Here is a 24365-nt window from a genome sequence, read left to right as displayed (position 1 = left end):
TGTCTTGCTAGCCACCTGTTCTGGGGGGAGGCAGGGAATGAGAGATGGAGTCTGTCCGGACCTGAACAGCTGGGTGCTGTGGGGGCTAGTGGTGGCCACAGTGGGCTCATGGGGAGCAGGGGAGTGGAACCAGAGGTGAGTCTGGCCCTACCAAACACTCACTTCATTCTGTTCTTAAGGGGGGTGGGAGACTGGGAGGGAGCTCCTGGGACGAGGATCCAGAAGATTGGTGTCTGGAGCCTGGGATTTAAGTTTTCAATTCCTGAGCCATGAGTTAGCTTTATCTCTGTAAGAGCATTGAGGGTAGTAGTCAATGATTCGGGAAGTCATTGAGTCGGGGCGCCTCGGTGGTGGCTGTCAGTGTCCTAGCATATCAGTTAGAATGCCTGACTTGGAGTGACAATGACTTGGAGGGTGGCTGAGTCAGGGGTCAAACAAGTGCCGGTGAGCTAGCCTCTCCATCTTGCGGAATCAATAACTGAATATTGGTGAGCCAGGGCCCCACCAGCTGTAACAGCACTCCGAGTGTCAGCCAGAAGCCAACAAACAGCCAAATCCCTGCGGCCCCGCCCAGCCTATCCGCCAGTGGGGGAGCCGATTAACCATTAACCCCCACCCCTCCCTGGCAGAGCCTCCACCCCTTCCCAGACGCTAGGCCAAGACTCCTGGGAGATCCTCCCAGAGGACAGTTTGAAAGGCAGGAAGGCAGAGAGTGCACCTGGGAGGAGACAGGGGGAGGGGGAAGGGCGGGGGCCGGCTGGGCCTGGAGCCTGCGTGGTGGGCATCCTGGGCAGCGCAAGTGACTGAGGTGTGGAGGGGGAGGATGCGCCTCTCCAAAACGCTTGTCGACATGGATATGGCCGACTACAGTGCTGCGCTGGACCCAGCCTACACCACCCTGGAATTTGAGAATGTGCAGGTGTTGGCCATGGGCAATGGTAGGTGGGGGCAGGTGTGCCCAGGTCTGGGAGTGGGCCCGTGGCACTCTGTTTTGGGTTGGGAGAATCCTAGAAAATGGCCATTTTGGTTCAATAGGGCAGCCCAGGTGTTGCCTGGTGAAGGGAAGGTGCCCAGGTCTAGTGACTAGCAGCATTCTGGGTCGGGGGCGGCCTGCAAGGGCAGATCTCCAGCAGAAGTAGGTCCCAGGAATTTTTGCCAGGGCCTTCCGGCTCCTGGTACCTCAAAGCCCTTCCCATTCAGCGTGTCACTGGGAGCAGGGATATGATGGCGAGCTCCCTCTTGACATCCAGCTCCAGTGTGGGCCCAACACGGCCCCCTCTGGAATCCCTTTCGCCTAGCCCCAGGGAGAGGGAAAGGTACGTTCAGTCCCTGGAGACAGTGAATGGAGGCACAACTGTGTTTTAGGGTGTCTTTGGGACTTTCCTGAGGTAAATGCCCCACTTAGAGAAAATGGGAGTTCTCAGGGAAGTTTTGCTCAATGTGTGTGTGTGCTCGTGCGTGTGCGTGTTGTGTGATCGTGCCTTCCTCTTGGTGTGGTGCGCACGCCTGGGTTTCCCTGTGAGTGGGTGAGTGGATGGTGTCCTGAGTTGGCAATCATGTGCCTGTGGGAACCATTTGCATGTTTGCGTTCATTTGTCTGTGTGCACCTGTTCTGTGTTCATTGAGTGGATCCATGTTGGTTGGTATCTCTAGAGGTGCCTGTGTTTGTCTTGCTTAGGCATGTAAGTGGCAGTGCATGTATATACATGTGTCTGGATGTTTGCACACATGTACCGTGGGTGTGGGCTTGCTTGCGTGTCTTGCGTTTCCCAGGCACATGTGTCCCACAGGGAGATTCCGACTCCTGCTCTGTGTGTACCTGCTCGTGTGCGTATGCACCTCACTGCACTGGGGGCTGGCACTCTCTGACGGGCACGATTATGTAGACATGTTGTGCAGGATTTTGACATTGCCATTCACCAAATGAGATTCTCATCAGCAATGTTTGTCTTTGAGCATATCTGGTTACTTGTACATGTCTCCCAGGTTTATGCACCTGCTCCCACCTCACCCAGAGCCCCTCTGAAGGGGGGAGGGGGTTCTCCTGCACAAGGAGGTGGGGGAAGGAAAGAAGCTTGGAAGCCAAGAAGTTTCTGGAGAGAGAGGTCCCTAACTGGTGGCAAGCCAGGCTCGGAGGAGAAGTGGGTGGCGGCTGGCCGAGGTCAGTTGGCCACCGGCTTCAGCCAAGGCCTCTAAGGCTTGCGGTCAGTTCGGCTCAGCCAGAAAGAGGTGACTACTCTGCCTGTGGTCAGTGGGCACTGTCTGTGGTCAGTCGCACCAGGTGCTCACCTGCCCCTGCATCCACTCTCTGTGTGACCTTGGGTATGTCACGTCCCCTCTGCTGGCCTCTTCTTAAAGTGGGCTTAATCACCCCACAGCTGCTTGCCGGCTGGCTTTTAGGGGTGTGCAAGGGTCACATGAGGAAACTGAGGGAAAAACATGCGGGAAATGGTAAACAAGGAGCTGCTGCACCAGGCAGGATGCCGTGTGACCCCACAGGGACAGTGTGTGCTGTCAACTCCTGGCCACCGCCCAGCCCCAGGCTGCTCCCTGGGGCTGGCGCCATCTACCCCCCAGAGCTCACACTTCCAGCTCCCTGGAGCCCTGTGCTCCCAACGACGCAGAGGCCGAGCCCCTGAGTTGGGCGTCCTGAAGACAGGACAGCCTCCTGCTCTGGAGCCAGAAAGAGCAGGGCCCAAATTCCGACATAGTGCCTTTCCTGTTGGAACCTCAGTTTCCTCATCTGTAAAATGAGAATAAATAATAGCACCCGCCCCCACCCCATTCCCCCCACCCTCCGCCCTGCCGAGCTAACTAAGGTGCCTGAGAGTTTGGCACTGGTGACTGGCCCTGGCCCCCGATGCATCACCTCGGGAACTCTGAACATCTGTAAGAAGGGCTCACACCTTCTTCACTGCAGTTTGAAATGGTCTGCGAATTGAGGTTATGTTAGGCATGTGTCCTGGGCTGGTGGCTCAAAGGCTCCAAGGATAGCTCTCCGCCTGTCCCCCACCTCCGATTCAGAGCCAGCAGCTGCAGGGGCTCCTCGCTTCAGAGGCCCTAACAGATGCCCCCACAATGGCAGTTAAGGCCGTAGTCACCCAGTTCACCTGGGCCGTATATCTGGCTCCTCTATTAGCAGCAGTGTGATGGCCCTGGGCAAGCCACTTGTTCTCTCCGAGCCTTGCGTTCTCACCTAGAGAATGGGACCCATCCGCTGATCTGGGGGTGAAGCATACACCTGGCAGCACCCAGCCCATCCTGCCCAGCATGTGGGCACCCCTTCCCCCAACCTCAACCTGAATGGCCGGGAATTGTGGGGTCAGCTCTTCCCGGGGGTCTGGGGAGGCGAGGCTGAGGGAGAAAGGGCACCAGCACGGCTTAACAATTATCCCCATCTCCGGGAATAATTCACCAAGTGGAGGGGCCGCACTCCTGGGCACCCTCGGGAGTCTAGGAGATGTTCAGCCAGGCGACGGCGGAACGAAACGCAGTGGCGTCTGCTTGCGCGTGGAGGCTGCAAGTCTTCTGACAGTTTTGTTCTGAAGAAAAGTTTTTATTTCACAAATGCTGACTTAGTGCTTACTAGATGACAAGCACTTTCCTGACTCACCACGACAGCCCTAGGGCCCTTCTCTCCTGTATCCCAAGTGAGGAAATGAAAGCGAGAAGTTAATTAATTCAGCCAAGGTCGCAGGGGCTAAAAGTGGGCAAGCTGGGATTCCAGCTTGGCAGAGGGCTCCAGACTTTGTGCTCTTAACACAGTGCCATGCCCCTCTCCAGTTCTTAGCTGGATGTTACCTAGGAATTCAAGGTTGGATTCAGAGTTTCTGTGAGGACACATGTGTTAGGACTTTGTGTGCACACAAAGGACATGGTGTGCACACGTATGCATTTTTCGGGGGAGGTAGGACATAGTGTTTACTGTCTTCTCCAAAAGGTCTATTCTTGGTGGGAGATTTGCTTATAAAAAGAGAGTTTGGCTACTGAAATTAAAAAAAAAATTAAAACCATTGGACCCATAGAACTACCTCCTTTACATTTAGGAAAACATAGGCCCAAGGGAAATTGAAGCAAGAAAAAAAATCTTGCCCAACGCCACAGCATCAGCACTAGCACCCAGAACCCTAAGCACTCAATCCAAGATCTCTGCCGCCTGCCCCTTACGCGGCCCTCCTCGCATTTATGTAGATGCTGTAGCCACTGTCCTTGAAGCATGTCTTCTCATTTCGCAGAAGAGTTGGCAGGGCCTCTGGGCACTAAGCTAAGACCACCAGGCCTAGTTACTCCATGAGAAATAAGGGGCAGTGCCTGGTTCTGGGCAGATGCTGGGGAAGTATTTGTCCCTTCCACAGCGCCCTCTGCCCAATCAGGGTCTATAAGGGTTGGATGCATCCTGGGGGGTAGCCGATTTTTCATTACTTCCCAGAGAAGGCTGGGCTAGCAGTCTCTACCACGCCTCACAAACAATTCTGTGAAGTCACTGTCACAACCATCCCTAAGTTAGAGACGCCGAACAGGGGTTCCAAAAGGTGAGGGGGCTTGCCCAAGCAATGTCACTGAGGGAGTGGGAACAGCGCTGCACTCTGGCTGAGGCTGAAGCCCTGGGGAGATCACCATAGCACTCATTTGTTTGTAAGTCTAAACCACAGGAAGAACAGGGCCTCTGGGACGTGACTTTCTGACCCTCCCGAGTCCTCATTCTTTTTTCTTCTCGTGCAGACACATCACCATCAGAAGGTGCCAACCTCAATGCAGCCAACAACCTGGGTGTCAGTGCCTTGTGTGCCATCTGCGGGGACAGGGCCACAGGCAAACATTACGGTGCCTCGAGCTGTGACGGCTGCAAGGGCTTCTTCCGGAGGAGTGTGAGAAAGAACCACATGTACTCCTGCAGGTGCGGAGTCCCTTCCCGGGGTCTTGATTTCTCCAGCCGGGAAATGAGCACACTTGGCCTAATGTTCCCCCGGGTCTGTCCTTCAAGGTCTTTAAGCCTTCTCTGGTTTCTAAGGCCTTGTGGATTCAGATGTGAACAACCATTCTAGGCACCTCATTCATTGATCAGAAAGCTATCGGCTGCCCCTTTATGAGCACTTACTGTATGCAAGCACCATGCTAAGTCCTACACATTCATTGCCATTTTTCCCATTTAGCCAGGAAGGATCCATGAGGCTGACTATCAAGCCGCCTCTGAGGCCTCAGAAGATGGGGCCCATCCCCCAACCTGGTGCTCTTTCTCGGGCAAATTGGAGATTGGCCCCTGGCCTTTCCACCTACCCCAAGGTCTTCCTAAAGCTTGGAGATCCCTCCTTTAAAAATGTCTGCCATTCTGGGTGACAACAACAATAAAACGGTAGCCGTTGGTTATGAGCATTTGCCTGTGCGGATACTGTGCCAAGCTCCATGAATGTGTTATTTTCCCCTGTCAACGCCCCTGTGAGGTGGCTAGTCTTATTATTTCCATTTTATAGAGGAGGAAGCTGTGGCTTGGAGAGGGCTTGCAATTTGCCTGTAGTCACCCAGATGAATCAATGGCTGAGCCCGGGCTGATACTCAGGGCTCTACCCACTACCACTGCGGGGCACTGCCTTTACTTATACCCCCTCCAGAAAATGGCTTATGTGGACCAAGTATTGAGCCTTAGCTATAACCAGATCCTGCTCTGGGCTCTGGGCATCTATAGGATGTGGTGGGAATAGTGGTGCTCTGATACTAAAGGAGATGGGGTTCCCAACTTGGCTCTACCACCAGGCTGAGTGATCCAGGTCTACATGTTGTGTCTGTGAGCCTCAGTTTCCCCACATTTAATAGGACAAGGCTGGACACCATGGAGCCTTTCTCATGGTTACTATGAGAAGGGTGAAGGGCGAGAGCAAAGAGGCTGGGAATCAACCAGACGGCCAGGGTTCTAATTCAATCCTGGGAGCGGGAGGACTGTCCCTTCTCCATCCAACCATCCAAAGCCCTCCCCAGATTTAGTCGGCAGTGCGTGGTGGACAAAGACAAGAGGAACCAGTGCCGTTACTGCAGGCTCAAGAAGTGCTTCCGTGCTGGCATGAAGAAGGAAGGTGAGCCTCGGCCCTCCCCTGCCACCACTGCCCCACCCGCGCCCGCGGCTCCCCGGAGTCATTTACAACTGTGGCCACGACTTTATGACTCGGTGACAGGCCCCAGGGTGACTGGCTGATGGCTGAGAGAAGGAAGGGCCTAGAAATCTGACCATAGGGAGGGGCTGGGCTTGGTCTTGAGAACATTCAAAGAGATAAGCTCCCACTGTCAGCTACGTGGGTTCCCAGCCACCGCCACCCCTGCCTGCCTTCACCACCACCGGGCAGCCAAGTCGGGTGTTGGTTTTTTGTTGTTGTTGTTGTCTTTTTAATATATATACACTATTTCAAACATTAAGAAAGGTATAGAGAATGATACTACAAATGTCCATGTAAATATGATTGACTCAGCAAATATGATTGGGGGGTGGCTCTGTTCCTGAGCTGTTCAAGGGCAAGTGCCCCAGTTCCTTAGTCATCACTCTTGAGTATCAGGTGAGTCAAGGTTTTCATGTTCTAGGGAAGGAGAACAAGGCATCCGACTTGTCCTGGGTGGTGGAGAGGGGAACGCCGGGGCACGTTGATTAAGGTCTCTGCAGGCCTCCTGATACTGGCAGACACCAACCACTGGGCTGGGCTTTTCCATGACGGACAGTTCTTTTCATTCGTATGACAACCCTATGTGGCCAGCGCTATCACTGTTCCCCCCTTTCATGGATGAGGGAACAGGGGCGCAGAATGGTTCAGTGACTTGCCGAAGGCCCCACTGCTGGCCAGTGCAAGAGCTGGGGTTTGGATCCAGGGCTACGCACTCAATTCATTGATGTTTGGAGGATACCTCCGTGCCACCTACTTTAGGCCCTCCAGACCGCAGGAACATCTAAAATTTTTTCAGCCCAAGCTCAGGAAGCAAAAATCTTTTAGCTGCTTCTCAAAGTCACTTCATTTTCAAGTCTTTTTTTCTCCTTTCATCTCACATTTCCCAGCCCTAGGACTGGCCCCAGGCCTTCACTTCTAGCTGCCAGCTGTGATGCCCCAGCCAAACCATGGGTCTGGTCCTGTGCTCCTCCTACCCCTTATTCCTGTTCTGCCCCATAGCAGAGACCAGGGGCCCAACCTGCCTGAGCCTCCTGAGCTGTGGCAGCCTCTCCTCCCCTGCGTCTGGCTCTAAGACCCTGTTTTCTCTGCTCCCTCCCTGGAAAACATCTGTTCCTCATCCTAACACGGCCTTGGTTTGAGCTTGTGAGTCCTGTTTCCAAACCTGGGTCTGCTGACCCCGATGAAGGAGCAGCCCCTCCTCCTCTCTACACAGTTCTAGCATCCAGACCGCAGTGGTTCTCAAGGTGGAGAAGGGGCTTTTTCAAAGGGCAAATGCCGCCCCCCCCTCCGCCCAATGTTCAGTGGGGCTGAGCCTCGCTTACCCACTGCCACCTCCAAGTTGTGAATCACTCTGTGGAATGAGAAATGTTACAAATGGGAATGTGGTGTACAGGGGTGGGCAAAAGTAGGCTAATAATAATGATAAACAATACAATAATAAATACTATTACAAGAATAGACTTTGTTTTGCACACTCACAACTATAAACCCACTTTTGCCCACCTCTGTATGTATGAACAGCTGGCAGCAAGAGGAAGATTGAGAACTATAGTTGAAGCACCTACTAGTCCATGGCTCTAACAGTCAGTGATTCTATTACCCTGCAGTCTAAGATTCTAGGTTTAAGAGAAATGAATCTCATGTTAAAATTTCATGCCTGCGACAGGGCAGGTGGGAGAAGGGTTGGCAGGCTTCCAAGGCTGTGTGTGGCCCGGTCCAGCTGTGGTCAGTCTTTACACATGTCTCTTGTTAAGCATCGAGTCATTTTCACGTGTGTCATTTCCAGGAAGTTCCTGCCCCTTCAGGGCTCTACAAAAGGCAGGGGTTGGTAATGATCCCTCCCAGCTTTGTGAACCTCACCACAGACTCTGGGACCTGTGTGTTTGTTTCCTGGTCTTTCCCCTGAGCTGCCAAGGAGACACAGGCCTGTATCCTGTACCTGGAAGGGAAGAGGGCACACCACGCCATTTTGCCGTAGCTTAGCCTTGAAAATACCCATTGCTTCTTGGCTCAAGACAGGGGGATAGAAGAATTGGTTGGTGGCAAGTCAACGTAAACGAGTAAATGTTGGTGCTTATTTACACGCCTGGGTTGAGATTGTGTCATGTGCACATGTGGCTTGATGGCTTTGAGAACAGGCCAGGGTAGCAAAGTATTCAGTTGCCACTGTGGTCAAACTCTGGGAAGTTAAGGGTATTACTAGCTCTACCTAAATCTTTTAGTCCCAGCACCGCTCCTCAGCCTGGTTGGAAGTTCCCAGAGACAAGGGAGATTTTTGGAAGCCGCAGGGATCAGAAGAGTTGAGACAAGTTTTCATTTTTCTTCCTTGATAGTCTCAGCAGGGTTTGGGCATTTAAACCCAAGAGTATTCCCTGAGGGGTCAGTTGTATGGTGATGGATAGTCACTAGGCTTTTGAGGATGATCACTTTGCAGAGTATACAGATATCAAATTATAATGTTCCATACCTGACACTTTTTTTTTAAGCAGTCCCCGAGGAAAGGAAGGTATGGGCTGAAAACAAAATTTATAGACCAGCCAGGTGTACATGAGGCCATCAAATCTACCTCCTCCCCACCTTACAGAAGGGGAAATTAAGGCCAGAGAAGTGACATGATCGGCTCCAAGGTGGAGTCAGAGCTAGAGCTCAGGCTCTCAGAGCTGGGCAGACACCAAGCTCCCAGGACTAAAAGTGGGGGAGGCGGAAGGACCAGCATAGGAATCCTCTTGGGTCCAGATTCCTGAAAGCCCTTGACCCTGAGGAAGGGCTCCAACTCCCCTAGACCTGTAAGTCTTGGCCAGAGGATATTCCGTGGCGGCCAGACGTGGGTTCCCTGAAGTGACCAAGACTCTGGAGAGAAATCTGGGGGTCTGTGGGCACAACAGCAGGTCGAGAATTCTTTCCTACAATCCATCACCTACCCGAGCCTCAGCTGCTGGACCTAGGACAAATGTCAGGCTCCCGGCATCGGAGACCCAGAGCAGGAAGCAGGGCCGGGGTGGAGAAGGTTGGTGGTGGGGCCCTTCTCGGCACTCCAGCCCAGCCCCCTATAGGCCCCCATCCAGGGGTTCTCTGAAAAGACAAGCTCATCCTCCTCTCCGCCTCTGCCCAGGTTGGTTAATATTCAATAGAAGTTACATTAGGTCCCCGACCCTGCTAATACTGAGCAAACATTTAGAAAACATCATTCCGTGACTGAGCTCGCGCCGGGCACTGATAAGGCCGGCCTAACCTTGAGGAGCCCAATCCGCAGCTGCTGACAGCAGCCCTTTTATTCGGCCTGCCTCCTCGGCGCCCTGGCGGTGCGGGCAGCGCTGTGGGAGCAGGGTGGGCGGGGCAGCTGGGGCCTGCCTGGTGCTGGGAGTGGTTCTGGGAGCTGGCCCTGGGCAGGCTGGTGGGTCTCCGGAGAGATTTCTTATCTTGGGACGTCTATTTTATTTCACTGACTCCTGGCTCCAGTTAGACTGACTTTCATTCTCTGATTTCAACAATGTGTGAAATCCAGAGAAAGTTGAATAGCTGGGATATCAATGCTCCACTGAGAAACAGGGCATAGGGTCCTCCGGCACCTTCTATCATTCACTCGACAAATACTTATTGAGCACCTACTGTGCGCCAGGCTCTGTTCTGGTCGCTGGGGCCACAGCAGTGAGTAAGAGGAAGGAAATTCTTTCTGGAGCTTTCCTCCTCAGAGAGGGATAGAAAGTAAAGAAACAAACCTAGAATTCTACAGTAAGTGCCAAGAGGAAGCGTGAAGCAGGACGAAGGGCAGAGCAGGAGGAGGGACTGCCACCTCAGACAGGTGGTCAGTGAGGGTATCTCTGAGAAGATGACATTTGCACGGAGACAGGAGAGGCATGAAGATGCAGCTAAGCCATGGGGAAGAGGATCTGAGGGGGCAGGAAGAGCGGCAGCCAAGGCCCTGGTGGAGGGTGGCGGGATGTGTCTGAGGAGCAGTGGGGGCAGCTTTGGGCGACAGAGTGGGCAAAGGAGATCAGAGACACAAGGCCGCAGGGATGAGCTGTGGCTTCACTCTGGGTAAGGTGGGGAGGCACTGGTTTTGAGCAATGGAGGGATATGACCCGAGCTTGGGTTTCAGTTCCCTGAGAGGCGCACAGGCTGCAGGGGCAAGGCCAGAAGCAAAGGGACCAGCAAGGAGGCCCTGAACTGCTCCAGGGAAGAGAAGGCAGGGCCCAGGGAGAGTGGGGCCAGAGGACCTATTCCGAGCAAGGATTACTGACGCGTGTGGGGCGTGCGTAGAGGTGCTATGCGAGAGAAAGAGTCTCCCCGCTTGCCTGTTCCTGAGAGGGGGAGCAAGCAGAGGAGCTCTCTGGTAGGCAAAAGCTGATAGATGGGGCAATGGAGGCCCAGAGAGAGGGGGTGATTCCCACCAGCGCTCAGGGAACGAGTGGCAATATATGGAACAGGACCTGGGTCTCCTCCCACCCACTGCTGCCTCCTTCCAGCTTCCTCCAAGCCTCATTGCGCAGGGAGGCCTGCCTCTCGGCGTCCGAGGGACAGGCCAGGCGGCAGAAGGTACTTCTTACATTTTAGGCCAGGACTGGCCTGGGTGGGGACACGTAGTGGAGTGTGGGACCCTGGTGGACAGAGGCCCCAGATCTCTGCGTTCCTAGAGAGAGCTCAGCAGTGGGGCAGGGGGACAGCGTCCTTCGCTGTCTCTGAGAAGGTTAGTCTGGAGCACATGCCGCTCCTGCTGATGGATGAGGCTGCCAGGTCAGGTGTGGCCTCAGGTCCCCTTGTCAAGACCTTCTGCCACAGAGCCCCTGGGCCATCTCGTGTCACCCAGAGAAAATTCATTTTGCTTGTTTTGCATGTTTTCATCTGGAAAGAAAGGGACCATTTTCCGAAACAGAACTTGGAAATCTGTTACCTAGACAGAACCCCTCTGCAATGCTCAAGACACCCTTTAAGCCCTCTGCTAAGTCATTGTCTTGCACGTGCCCAGTGACGGGTGGATTGCTCCTGCAGTCACCACATTGTGTTGGGGGCAGTTCTGGCACTTGGAAAGTTCTTCCCCAAGCTGGGTTAGTAGTCATCTCCCCTCCTCCCCACAAGCTGACCTGGGCCCTTGCCCCCTGGACGCCCCCTCCTACTCACCTCCAGCTGTGTCTCCTTCGCGGCAGGACAGCACTGAGAATCTCTTTCTGAGTTAACTCTCCCCTCGCACCTCACCCACTCCCCATCTGTCATGCGAACACCCTCCCCCCGCCACACCCCCGCCCTCCCCCCTCACCTCTCTCTGCTGTCCTCACAGCTGTGCAAAATGAGCGGGACCGGATCAGCACTCGCAGGTCAAGCTATGAGGACAGCAGTCTGCCCTCCATCAATGCGCTCCTGCAGGCCGAGGTCCTGTCCCAGCAGGTACCAGGGTGACCCCTTCTCCCACCTGGGACCCCCATCCACCAAAGAGGAGTCACTTCCACCCCGTCCTCCCCAGCCAAACCTGGAGCAGCGGCAAGCAAGACCCTCAGATATCCCAGAAGGGAAACCGAGTCCAGTGTCACGCAGCCAGTTTAGTAGCCAAGACGAATCTTGAACCCAGGCTTGGCACCCTGGGGCGCTTTGTAGCCCATCCCACGGCCTGCATTGCTCAGGCCAAGCAGAGTCTTTGCTTTCACTGATGACCTGAGGTCAACTTCGCCCCAAGAGAACAGAACAGTGAACAAGTAGACAGAGTTACAAGCTGGGACTCAGCCAGCCTCTTGCCGTGTGACCTTGGGCAAGTCACAGCACCTCTCTTCGGCTGTGGTTTCTTCATCTATCCGATGAGGATGATTATCTTTTCCCTGCATCTCCCCTAGGACTGAGGGGTTTCTTGGGATTCTGAGGAGCTAGCAGAAGAAAAGGTGGGGACAGGCAGCAGGTGACAGCCCAGAGGGAGCCCTCTTCCTTTCCACCTGCCTTCTTCATCATTCTCCCTTCCATCCGTTTCCCCCTGAACGTCCCCCAGAGCTGAGAAGACACGCACTGTCCATCTCCCCGTTTCCAGACAGGGACACTACCTGAGGAGGGGTTCTGCGCAGCATTCCGAGAGTGTGCTGCAGGCCCAGCCATCCCCAGCATTTTCCTTCCTCTCCCCAAGATCGCCTCCCCTGTCTCCGGGATCAATGGAGACATTCGGGCAAAGAAGATCGCCAGCATCGCGGACGTGTGCGAGTCCATGAAGGAGCAGCTGCTGGTGCTCGTGGAGTGGGCCAAGTACATCCCGGCTTTCTGCGAACTCCCCCTGGACGACCAGGTGTGGGTCCACGTGGGCTGCGGGCGGAGGGGCCTGGACAGAAGGGTCCTGCTGGCCCACCTGGCATCGAGCCTTGGACTGGTTTGATTTTATTTAACAAAATGCACATAATGCTCGTATGTCCTGGAATCTTTCTAAAATCGCTTTGCAAATATTAACTCTTTTAATCCTTCCAACAACACTATGAGGTAGTGCTGTTATTAGTTCCATCTTATAGATGAGGAAACTGGGGTACAGAGAAGTTGAGTAACTTGCTCAAGGTCACACAGCTAGTAACCAGCAAAGCTGGGATTAGAACCAGGCAAGCAAGCTCCAAAGTCCAGCGGCCCAAGGCCAGGAATCAGGAGGTTTGGGATTGAGCCCTGGTTTTGAGATTGGTTCTCTGTGTGATCTTGGACAGACTACTTCCTGTCTTTGAGTCTCAGTTTTCTCATCTGTAAAGTGGAAATTATGATACCTGCCTCAGGAAGTTGTTGGAAGGATTGAGGACATTACCATCTGAAAAATGTAAATCATGAAATGAGCACCTCCACAGGGCCCGGCCCCCGCTGGCCTCCCTAAATGTCAGTTTCTTCCTTGTACCCACTAGGATGGCTGAACTCAGCATTCTATTTCCCAAAGTACATTCTTTGGCATGACAAAAATGTCTCAGGAGGAACATGGGGACTGTGTAGGTGGGGGAGGATCAAAGGACAAATGAGTTTCTGAGATGCTGCAAACGCTAGCTCCCGTGTAGGGCCCCCATTAGGCCTCTGCTGACGTCTCCCCTGTCTGGGAAAGGAACGCTGGGCTGGGTCACCTGTTCAGCTCTGAGCGAAGCTCGGAGTCACCAATGGCCAGGGCTGAGGTATCAACTCCTGGTGCATTGGATTCTCTGTGTTGCACAGAGAACTGGCAATGCACGTCAGTTTATTAAATTTCCTGAGAAGCCCCACAGGCAAGGCGTCTGTTGAGCTGTGGGGATGGACCCAGGGCTTCTGAGCTCCTCTGACACCCAGACTCTCCTGGAACACCCATCAGTACCCCACGGCGGGGTGTGCTGTACAAACACTGGTTTGGCTGGTCCTCAGCCTCACACAGGGTCCGGATCGGATGTCCTCTCACGTGGATTCCCCCTGCGTTGGGAGGAATGGCAGGGCAGGGATCTTGGCAGAGCTGTCCCTGCTTTCTCCCCTGCTCCTCATGTTCTGGCCCCGGTCCCCTCTGCTGGAGAGTCTGCATTAATGTTTAATCCCTCCTGTTCCTTCCCAGGGGCTCAGCAGGGCAACAAGACACCCCCAAGCTGAACAATTGTTAACCTCGATTTCCCACCCAAACCTCCCTGGCTGGGGCTCAGAGCATTCTCAGAGAGCAGTGATGGGTGGCCAATAACACAGGACAATCATTAACACCCCCCCTGCCTGCTCACCCCCAGGTCAAGTCCCCAGAACAGCCACCATGTCAGGGGACTGGACCCAGGACCATGAGGCTTCCTAGCTCCCCATTCATGGAATATAAGGAGCTCATCTTGCTCAAGATGGGGGTGGGGGAGGAGCAGGCATACCTAGGAGAACTGGGGATCATTTTCTTCCAAAGGACACCCCAGATCTATAGAGATTGCCCCAGGAACCACCTTCCAAGTATGTTTACTTCTTGTTTTATTTGGGACATCAATCCATTGAAATCTGGAAGGCTGGGTAGCATTGGATAAGGGGCCTGAGACCTAGAAAGGGGAAGCGATTTGCCCAAGGTCACAGAGCAAGGCAGCCACAGAGCTGGGATTTGATGCCAGTTCTTCGGCCTCTCAGTTTGAGAGCCACTGATTATGTGACAAAAACCCAGCACAGTGCTGGGCGAACAGTATAGAAGTGCTCCATAATAAGCATCCTTGTCCTGGTCGTGGAAAGTGCACTCGCACCTCCTGTTTGCCATTTCTCCTCTTTTCCTGTCATCCCCACAAGGAAGGTAGACTAGGGAAGGCCCGGTGGCTGCCCAGGAGGGGCTAGATCTGGAGAGGAAGTTAACTAGTTTGCTCATTCGTTCATTGACCCATTTCTTCCTTCCTTCTTTCAAACAAATATTTATTGAATGTGTACTATGTGCCTTAGAACAAGTTCACCTCCTTGGATAGGCCTTTTCTGACCTCCTGGTTCATGTAGTCACTCTTGCCCCATTGCTCTTTATCACGCAGCCCTCACCTCCCTCCCTCCCCCCTCTTTTCCCCTTCCCTCCTTCCCTCCTCCTTCCTTTCCTTCCTTGCTCCCCTCTTCTCTTCTTTCTCCTTCTTTCTCACTTTCTCTCTCTCCCTTCTTCTCATCCTCCTTTCCTCTTCTTTCATCACTGTGTCCCCATTGTCTAAAAAAGTGTCTGTCCATTAGTAGGCACTTAATATTTGATGACCGAAAGAACAATCAAATGAATGAATAAACAAAAGCAATTTTATTTCAGAACTTAGCCTGCTAAAAGACCTCTTAACTCCCAAACCCAGCCTCGCAGGTGAGACCCCTGAGGCTACCAGCCTGCTCCTATTGTCTGTCCCACCCTTCCGTTCTCCTGCTAGCACGAAAGCAGGTGGTTCGGAAAGGGCAGGCCCTGTCCTCCTGTGAGTTGGCTGGGCTCCTACCTCTGACTTTAGTTTTCTGAGGCAGCCTTGTCCTTTCTGCAGCAAAGGGGTCTGTCAGCTTATTCCCTTCCAAAGACCAGTGCTCCTCCCTTTGCCTTGGGCGGGAACCAACATCCAAGTCCAAATTCTTGTAACTCACTCCCAGAATCCTAGAACCTTGCAATGTCAAGTGAGCAGATGCCCTGGAGATCTTCTGGAGTCGTGGTTTCCCAGACACAGCGGCACACATCAGAGTCAGCTGGGGAACTTATTAGTGCAGATCCTTGGGCCCAGCCCCGTACGTACAGAATCAGAGTCTCTGATTGTAGGGCCTAAGAGTCTGCGTTTTTATAAAACACTCTTCATAATCTCTCATAGCTGGTCCATGGGTAGGAATTTGGGACCCATAGTTTCAGAACTTTTAGAACTCTTCAGAGTCTGATGAAAGCCCTTGAGCCCCTAAAGGAAAAAAACACACCCAGAATGTGGTCACCGTTTCACCAGGCACATAAACCAGGCCCAGAAGGGAGTGGCAACTTGTCCAGGGACGCAGAAGTTCAAGGTCTGAGTCAGCGTTGGTCTCCCTGTTCTGAGTGCATGCCTTTTCCCTCCTGGGTTCCTATAGAATCTTTTCCAGGCCCCTGGTTCGATCAGTTATGGGAAGAGGGCAGCAGTTTCCTGATGTCCATTTTACGTTCAGGCAGGTAAAGGCAAGCGAAGATGCAGCTGACTAGCCCAGGGCCAGTGAGTCGGCTAGGAGCAGCCTTCCTGGGGGTGGGGGCAGATGCCAGACAGCATCCCTCCTCTCTTCCAGGTGGCCCTGCTCAGAGCCCACGCCGGCGAGCACCTGCTGCTCGGAGCCACCAAGCGATCCATGGTGTTCAAGGACGTTCTGCTGCTAGGTGAGGGGCGGCTGCCCGAGCACACTCAGGGCTCTCCCTGGAGTTACTCTGCGTTCTGATGCGCTTTCTGGAGCAGGAGCAAGACACAGGCAGAAATGGCACCGCCCCCAGCCTGTGTCACCTATGCCTTCATGGCATGTGTGTTTATTATTTTGATGCCTGTATAAATCACACTGTGGGTCAGGTCCTCGTCTGAGCACTTTACAAATATCAGCTCCTTTAATATAAAAACTCTTATGAGGTAAGCTCTGTTATTTATTCCCATTTTATACGTGGAAAAAAGAACAAGGCATAGAAATTTATCCAAATATAGCAGGCTTGTTAGTGGTAGAACTGGGATTCGACCCAAGCAGTCTGGTTCCAGAATCTAGGCCCTTAATCTTGATGCTTTGGTGCCTTCTAAGTTGCCCGTCAGTCTTGAGGGTCTTGTTGAAGAATGGAACTTGGGTGATGTGAAGGGTCCTAGGAAGCCAGGCTCCAGGCCCAGTCCAATGACTTTAAGCAACTCATTCCTTCAATCTGAGCCTTAACGTCCTCATCTGGAAAATGGGCATGACAGTCCCCGGGGGGCACCAGCTGCATCGCAGCAGCCAAGGACAGGGCCTGTTCGAAGCTCGGGGCAAGGGGCGCCGCCAAGGTGGTTTCCCCATCCCCTCCCCTTTCCAACCCATGTAGGCAACGACTACATCATCCCGCGGCACTGCCCGGAGCTGGCAGAGATGAGCCGGGTGTCCATGCGCATCCTCGACGAGCTGGTGCTGCCTTTCCAGGAGCTGCAGATCGATGACAATGAGTACGCCTGCCTCAAAGCCATCATCTTCTTTGACCCAGGTACAGTTCATGCCTCCCGGCCACCCTGATGCTCCAGGCCTTCTGTCGGACTTGTACCCTGAGTTCACAACCTTGTCTCTTTAATACAACAAGCGGAAGAGGGCATTTTTATTAGCTCCATTTAACAGATGAGGAAAATCAAGGTTCAAGGGGATGGCATGACTTGACAGGGCGCACTGACTCCAGAGGCTTGGTTGTTTTTTTTCCTCCTCTCCCTTCTTCCCGCTCTCCCTTTACCTCCTATCTTCCTTCTTTTCTTTCCTTTTATATTTGCTACTTTTCCTTAAATAAATTTTTGTCAAAATGATATCTGCACATACTTAAAAAGCAAATAGTACCCCCCACCCCACTTCCCCTGCTAAAGCCTACTCCCTGGAGGGCACCATTCCTGATTCTTTTGACTGTTTCTTCTGGCCACGACCTCAAGCTCTAAGTAAGATGTTCAGCCTGCTCTTTCTTGGTTTTCGTTTTTAGATCGTATTCTTCCTTCTAGGCTAGTGGAGGATTCCACTTTCCTCTATCACCATTCCCATCTTTTCTCCCCCATCCTCTTAATATATTTGTATGGCTAATTTAGTGTCTCTATTGATCACCTTCATAACATTTGTTATGTACTTACGCTTTTATTTCTTGTTCTATCACCTATGGAGAGGATTTTCTAATCCTTCACCCAGCAGGGTGGAAGTACAGCCGTCCTTGTCTGCAGTTTTGCCTTTTGCGGTTTCAGTTACCTGTGGTCAACCACGGTCTGAAAACATTAAATGGAATATTCCAGAAATAAACCATTTGTAAGTTTATAATTGCACGGTGTTCTAAGTGGTGCAGGAAATCTCGCACCCTCCTGTTTCGCCCTGCCTGGGGCCGTGAATCATCCCCTTCCCCAGCTATTCACCGTGCATATGCTGCCTGCCTGTTAGCCACTTAGCGGCCAACTCAGTTATCAGAAGGATTGCCGCAGTATTGCAGTCCTCTTGTTCAAGTAATCCTCTTTTACTGAATAATGGCCCCGAAGTGCCAGAGAAGTGATGCTGGCAACTCAGACATTCAAAAGAGAAGCTGCGAAGTGCTTCCTTTAAGTGAAAAGATGAATACAGTCTAATAAGATATTTTGAGAAAGAAAGAAAAAGATCACATTCACTGAACTTTTATTACAATATAAGTTATAACTGTATAGTTATAATTGTTCAATTGTATTATTAGTTATTGATGTTAATCTCTTACTGTGCCTAATTTGTAAATTAAACCTCATCATAGGTATGTGTGTATATGAAAAAGTATGGTATATAACAAGGTACATAAAGGGCTCAGTTCTATTTGTGGTTTCAGGCATCCGCTGGGGGTCTTGGACGTACCTCCCACAGATAAGCGGGGTCTGCTGTATTGCATCCCCACCCTTCCCTTCAGCTCTCAACTCTCTCCATTCCATCTACTGACTTTCCATCTGCATTTCTGGTGATGTCTGTGTGCAAGGCCTGATTTTATATAAACAATGTCAAGATTCCTGGGCCGCCAAAGGCTTGCTTGCTTCCTTCCCTCCTTACATCTTAGAGAGGACCTACTATGTGCTAGGTACCGTCTTAGAGCAAGGCCCCACCTGCATGAAGGTCACCTCTAGCAATAATGGTAATGAAGAGGAAGATGACCCCCACTTATGGAATGCTTTTTAAGGTGCCATTCTAAACACTCTAAGTGGATTATCTCACTTATTATTTGCGACACGGTACCTACGAAGTTGGGATTATTATCCCCATTTTGCAGGTTAGAAACCGGAGGCACAGGGAGATAGATTAATTTGCCCAAGGTCACACAACCAGGAAATGACAGAGCTCAGCTTTGAACTTCAGACTATCCAGCTCTCAAGCCTCTGTTCTTACCTACTACATGTTATTCCCCATTTCTTAAAGGGTAAGATTTCTAGGTCTAGTTTCCTTGAAAGCCTGGCCCAGGCTGCATTCCCTGGAGTGCTCAGCACTGGACAGAATCATTGCTCAGCAAAAAGTGTTGGATTACTGATGCTGAGTCAGGGTCAGCTGCCTGGCTTGGAGGGGCAGGTGACTTAGTTAGGGCCTGGCATGTAGGTGGTGCTCAATAAAAGTTTATTGACTGAGTAAAAGAACGCACAAACATGGTCCAGTGGAGAGAGCCCTGGACTGGGAGTGAGGGTGAAATTCTCTTTCTGCCACTTACTTTAGGAAATAAATGCATTTCCTCCATGAAGTTTGAGATTGTCTAGTGAAGGAGTACTTGAGTGCCCTTCTTGAGACTGAGGATCTAGAATTTATCCATTGACTTTTTTTTCATTCCTTTATCTTTCCATCCAGCTACCTCTCCTTTCCTCTAGTTACCTATTCAACAAATATTGACCAATCATGGTGCTAGGCGGTGGGTTTAAAATAACAAACGAGATGTAGGCCTGCCTGCATAGAGCTCGCAGGCTAGGGGAAGAGTCGCCTCCCGTGCAGCCCAGCAGCCTCAGAAATTTGGGGACGTCATGGACACTCACAGTGCAGACTCAGGGAGTGGGGAATGGAGAAGCTTTCCTGGTGGAGGTTTCCTGGTGAAAGCCAAGCTGAGACCCCAAGATGGCACAAGCAAGGGAACGGAGAGGTGGGGACACTGTTCGAGGGCAGCAGAGGCAGCGTGGGCTGAGGTATGAACAGCAGACCTCCCCAGGAGTCGGGAGCCCCAAGTCCACATCATGGATCTGTCAGCAACTAGATGTGTGACCTGGGCCAAGTCCTTTCCCTGCTCCATGCCTCAGTTTCCTCAATGTAATGAGGAAGTTGCTAAGTGAGTGTATGTTCCTGAAGTCCCGTCTTCCATCACTCGTTTCCCTCTCCCAGTTCTACATCTCAGGAAACGTGACAGAAACACTTTTCTGCCTGAGTGCAGGAAGCTACCATCTGCCCTAGTGAACTCTGGTTCCTGGGGATCCGGAATCCTCATCCCAGCGCTGCTGGGGACTGCGATGTGACCTTGGGCCACTAGGCCCCCTATCGGGTGCCTATGAGTCAGGGGAGGTCTGGGTCCTCACTTTCCAGATGCTCCAGCGGGGCCCCCTGCCCTCCCTTGCCCACCCCTCCCGTTGCAGATGCCAAGGGGCTGAGCGACCCGGGGAAGATCAAGCGGCTGCGGTCCCAGGTGCAGGTGAGCCTGGAGGACTACATCAATGACCGCCAGTACGACTCGCGCGGCCGCTTCGGGGAGCTGCTGCTGCTCCTGCCCACCCTGCAGAGCATCACCTGGCAGATGATCGAGCAGATCCAGTTTATCAAGCTCTTCGGCATGGCCAAGATCGACAACCTGCTGCAGGAGATGCTGCTGGGAGGTCCGTGCCAGGCCCAGGAGGGGCTGAGAGGTGGGCGAGGGCAGAGGGACCTCTCCAAGAGACAAACGCACGCAGACCTGGGTTCCCCTCTGAGCTCCATCGCTTCCTCACTCTGTGGCTCTGGGCAAATCCCTTAAGCTACCTGAGCTTCAGTTTCCTCATCAGGAAAATGGGGACAATGGTCCATTCATTCAGGGCATGGAGCACCTAGCACATGCCAGGCACTGTTTTAAGTGCTGGAGGTTCAGCAGAGAACCAGATCTCTGCCCTCCTGGTGGTTGTGTGAGTGTGTGTGCACGTGTGTACACGGGCCCGTGGGAACAGGCAATAATGAATTATATGATAAAGAGCGTAACTGCAGATATTTAAATAACCAGGTAGAACAGTACAGCATAACTGAAACAGGGCCTCTTTTAATAGGTTAAACAAGGGGGTTTCTCCAAGATGGTGATTTTTGTGCTTAGACCTGATGAGTGAAAGGAAATAGAACATTTAAAAGCCAAGAGAAAAACACTCTAGGCAGAAGTAACTAATACAAAAGTCCCAAAGCAGGAGAGGTTAGTGTATCAGGGGAGGAAGGATAAAGTTGTGAGATGGGAGAATTGTGTGAGATGAAGATAAAGATCAGGCAGAAGCCAAATGAGAAGCCTATGGTTTTATAGGCCATGGTCAGAAACTGGGATTTTATTCTCACACAACCATTATAAGAAAAGTGAAAATCAGGTGAGTGTTTTAAGCTAACTACTCTGATTTCCGGGTAGCAACTGAATTTTGGGCGTGGGGGGGAAGGGCAGGCGGGAGACCCCGGGAGCGTTGTCTGCAGTCAGAGGGAGGGTGATGGGGGCCTGGACTAAAGCCTGGCTGGGAATTGAGCAGCAGAGGGAATACTCGATCATCTATTTGGAGGAAGAACCTATAGGACTTGCTGATTGATCAGATGTGGGGAAGGAGGGGAAGGGGAAGAGTCAAGGATGAAACCTGTTTTTGCTTTGAGTAACAGGAATTCTAGTGGGGCAATTTACTAAGATGGGAAGACTGAGAAAAAACAATTTGATGCTGGGTGTGGTGGTGGTGGTGGTAGCGAGGGATGGACCAAGAGGTTCATTTTAGACCATAGTTAAACTTGAGGTGCCTATCAGATATCCAAGCTGAGTTATTAAGGGGGCAGTTGAATGTCTGTTGCTCAAGCACAAGCCCAAAGCTCAGGATGAAAGGCAGCTCTGTGGTGTCCCAGCCATCAGGTGCCAGGGAGGAGATTGGAGGAAGACTGGCCAGGGGACAGAAGCAAAGCCAGGGAAGTTCCAAGAGAAGAGCATGTTTTAAGGAGGATTCAATGGCACTAAATTCTGCAGGAGAGGGATGGAAGTGTGCGTTGGATTGGCACATGGAGGCTCTTGGCGCTTGTGAAAAGGAGAGTGTCAGAGGACCGTGGGAAAGGAAGCCAGACCGGGAGGTGTTGCAGAGCGAGCGAGTGAGTGGGAAAGTGAAGTGCACATAGCAAGGGTAGACTCACCCTTGGAAAATGTTTTACTCCGAAGGGGAGCTAGGAGGGAGCTAACGATGAATGGGAGGGAGCGACGGCAATAATGGGCAATGGAGTCTTGGCTGGCCTGCCAGAGAAATAAAGATGGGGTGGTAGATGGTAAAGCTGAGGGTCAGTGAATTGGCAGCCTCATTCGGGTTGAAGGATTTTCGCCGTGACGGTACCAGCCGAAGTGAGCCGGAAGGGTAGGAAGCAGGGGCCGAGCGAGGCAGCTTGGGCTCATTGTGATGCTCACAGGCAGGAGTGGTTGTTCCCGAAGGACGGGTTACTGACTTAACTTACAGGCAAACTACTTACTGTGGGCATTCCAAGGAAGGAGAGGTTTGCTTCCTGTTGGAGTGGGGAGAATCAGCAGAGGCTTCCCAAAGGAGGAAATTTCTGAGCTGGAGTTGAGGACATGGAGGCGTGGAGGTGTGGGGATGAGGCGGAAAGGTGAGGTGGGACCAAATGGTTGAAGGACTTCATGCCGATGAACTTTGAGAGCCATTGATTAAATCAATTATAGTAACATCCAATCAATGCTCAATATAATATTTGAATTATCTCAATGCTTCCTCACTTGCTCCTTATTTCTTTTAAATCACTTTTGTTCTCTTGGTTTTTTGGGTCTCTCAGTACCCTCATAAAATCTATGGATGGGATCTTGAGCCCCAGTTTGCTAACCCAGGACTAGGAACCCAGTAGGCGTCATCAGTGAGGGATGGGCAGGCTGACTGGCCACCCCTGAGGAAGACGGTGGCTCAAGGCCCGTGGTCCTTATCCCCCCTTCACTGAGTTCCCTCTCTACCTGCAGGATCCTCCAGCGATGCAACGCATGCCCATCACCCCCTGCACCCTCACCTGATGCAGGAACACATGGGCACCAACGTCATTGTTGCCAACACGATGCCTGCTCACCTCAGCAATGGACAGATGTGTGAGTGGCCCCGACCCAGGGGGCAGGCAGGTGGGCAACGTGGGCCCTGTTCAAGGAGGGGTGAGGTTGGGGCCTAAGAGGGAGCCAGGGGACGGTCGGGTCTAGAAGATGAGAACCAGGATGTGACAGTTCTCTGTGCTCCAGGGCAGGAATGGGGGGTGAGATTGCCCACTTATTAAGGCTTCTATCCAGCGAGGTGATTGTCAGCGTCTACTGAAGGAAGCTGCCCTGGGGATGAGGGAACCCACCGGGTGGGGCTGCCCACTGGGTGAGGCTGTCCATGAGGGTGAAAGCGCCCTCAGGGGCTGTGCACTAGGTAAACCTGCTTGTTAAATAAGGCTCCTCAGTTGGGTAAGGCTCTGCATTAGCCCAGCTGGGTAAGACTATTTATTAGGTTGGAGTGTCCACTGGACTAGCCTCTCTTCAGAGACAAAATCTCACAAGAGTGAGTTTGTCCCTGGCAAAGTTCTTCAGAGTCAGATTATCACTGGGAGGAGGCAGTCCACTAAAATGAGATTTCATTTCATCGAGATTGTTCTTTAGGACAGTCGTCCATTGAGTAAAATTAGCCAAGCGCGCCATGGTCCAAGTTGCTTTCTGAACCCATTATGGGGATGAGGCCACTTAATTTCTGTTACTCGTCTACTTAAATATCAGAAAAATGGTATTTTTAAATCCACTTAGTGAGACCCTCGTGTTTCATCAACTATTGCTCCTTCTCTCCGGGAATGGGTATTCCTACCACATGTCCTATCGTCCTAGGGGAGAGGCAGACTTGGGCCCCGGGTTGGGAGAAGGAGCCCACACTTCCACATCGAATGATGGAGGAGATGGGGTGGGTGGGACCTGGGAGAAGGCCCTGACCACAACCCTGGCCCGGCCACGGCCTCCCAGGCCTCTCGGGGCTGAAGGCTGTGATCTGGGACTCAGAAAGCCTGGGCGTCAGAGGCCTTAGAGATTACCCAGCTTTATTCTCTCATTTGTAGAAGAGGAAACTAGCCCCAGAGAGGGGGGAGAACTTTCCTAGGGCTCTTCCTTCACTCCCCAAAGGGCTGGCATTCTAAGCAGCCGCTCTGTCTCTCTGTCCCTCCAGCCACCCCTGAGACTCCACAGCCCTCGCCGCCCGGTGGCTCGGGGTCTGAGCCCTATAAGCTCCTGCCAGGGGCCATCGCCACGATCGTCAAGCCCCCGTCCGCCATCCCCCAGCTGACTATCACCAAGCAAGAAGTCATCTAGCAAGCCGCCAGGGGCCGGGGGCTCTGCTGGCTCCCCAGCCCCTTCAGAGAGCCCCTGGTGGTCCCTTGGTCACAGTGAAGGAAGCTGTGACAACAGGGCCAGTCCCAGAGCAGTAATGAAAAGGGCAAAGGGCCCAAGAACTCGGGCTGCGGGCCACGTCACCTTGCCACACCCCTGCTCTGGATGACGGGGCTTTGCCTTGGGGAGATCCCAGCCGGAACACCTCTGCTGCCTTGGACAGCTTTGCCAAAGCCACTGCCTTCCCTCATCCGTAGCCATCCCCAACTGCTCCTCCCGCAGGGGCCCCAACTGCTCCTCCCGCAGGGGACTGCCCCCGGAACGACGCGGGACCTGCTCCCACACCGGCCCCTCCGCCCCAGGCTGGGTCCTCCTCCTCCCCCCGCCCGGCTGTCGCTGCCGTGCCCAGAAACAGACGGGGAGCCCTTTCAGCTGGGTCAGACCGCGACCCCCTGTCCTCCCTGTTCTGCTGCCCCAACCTCCAGCGCTCTTCTCCATCTGCCTCTGCCACCTCAGCATGCCGGTTTCTCCAAAGCCACCTCTCCAGAGGCAGAGGGAGGCCTGGGAACAATTCCCCCAGTCGTTCTGGGGGCATTTTCAGAGTG

At 52.7% G+C, this 24365-nt stretch overlaps 1 protein-coding gene across 4 annotated transcripts; it reads left to right on the top strand.

Annotated features, from left to right (window-relative positions):
• The first annotated feature begins 716 nt into the window (after window positions 1–716).
• Window positions 717–24035, top strand: HNF4A (hepatocyte nuclear factor 4 alpha). Of its 4 annotated transcripts, none has more exons than XM_054573712.1 (10): window positions 717–938; window positions 4723–4897; window positions 5974–6068; window positions 11422–11528; window positions 12250–12405; window positions 15801–15888; window positions 16564–16719; window positions 19811–20077; window positions 22384–22506; window positions 23600–24035. In XM_054573712.1, the coding sequence occupies exons 1-10, from the start codon at window positions 824–826 to the stop codon at window positions 23740–23742; spliced, it is 1425 nt and encodes a 474-aa protein (XP_054429687.1). In that variant the 5' UTR covers window positions 717–823; the 3' UTR covers window positions 23743–24035. The 4 variants fall into 4 exon arrangements, with proteins under 4 accessions (XP_054429687.1, XP_054429685.1, XP_054429688.1 ...); XM_054573710.1 differs by having other exon boundaries at window positions 22384–22536; XM_054573713.1 differs by having other exon boundaries at window positions 718–938; window positions 19811–20047.
• Window positions 24036–24365: the final 330 nt, after the last annotated feature.

The sequence above is a fragment of the Pteronotus mesoamericanus genome, unplaced genomic scaffold (assembly GCF_021234165.1).
Source record: "Pteronotus mesoamericanus isolate MK-2021 breed Mesoamerican mustached bat unplaced genomic scaffold, CSHL_Meso_final contig_25, whole genome shotgun sequence".
Classification (NCBI taxonomy): domain Eukaryota; kingdom Metazoa; phylum Chordata; class Mammalia; order Chiroptera; family Mormoopidae; genus Pteronotus; species Pteronotus mesoamericanus.
Note: the sequence above shows the minus strand (reverse complement) of the source record. Positions and strands in the feature narration are given on the sequence as shown.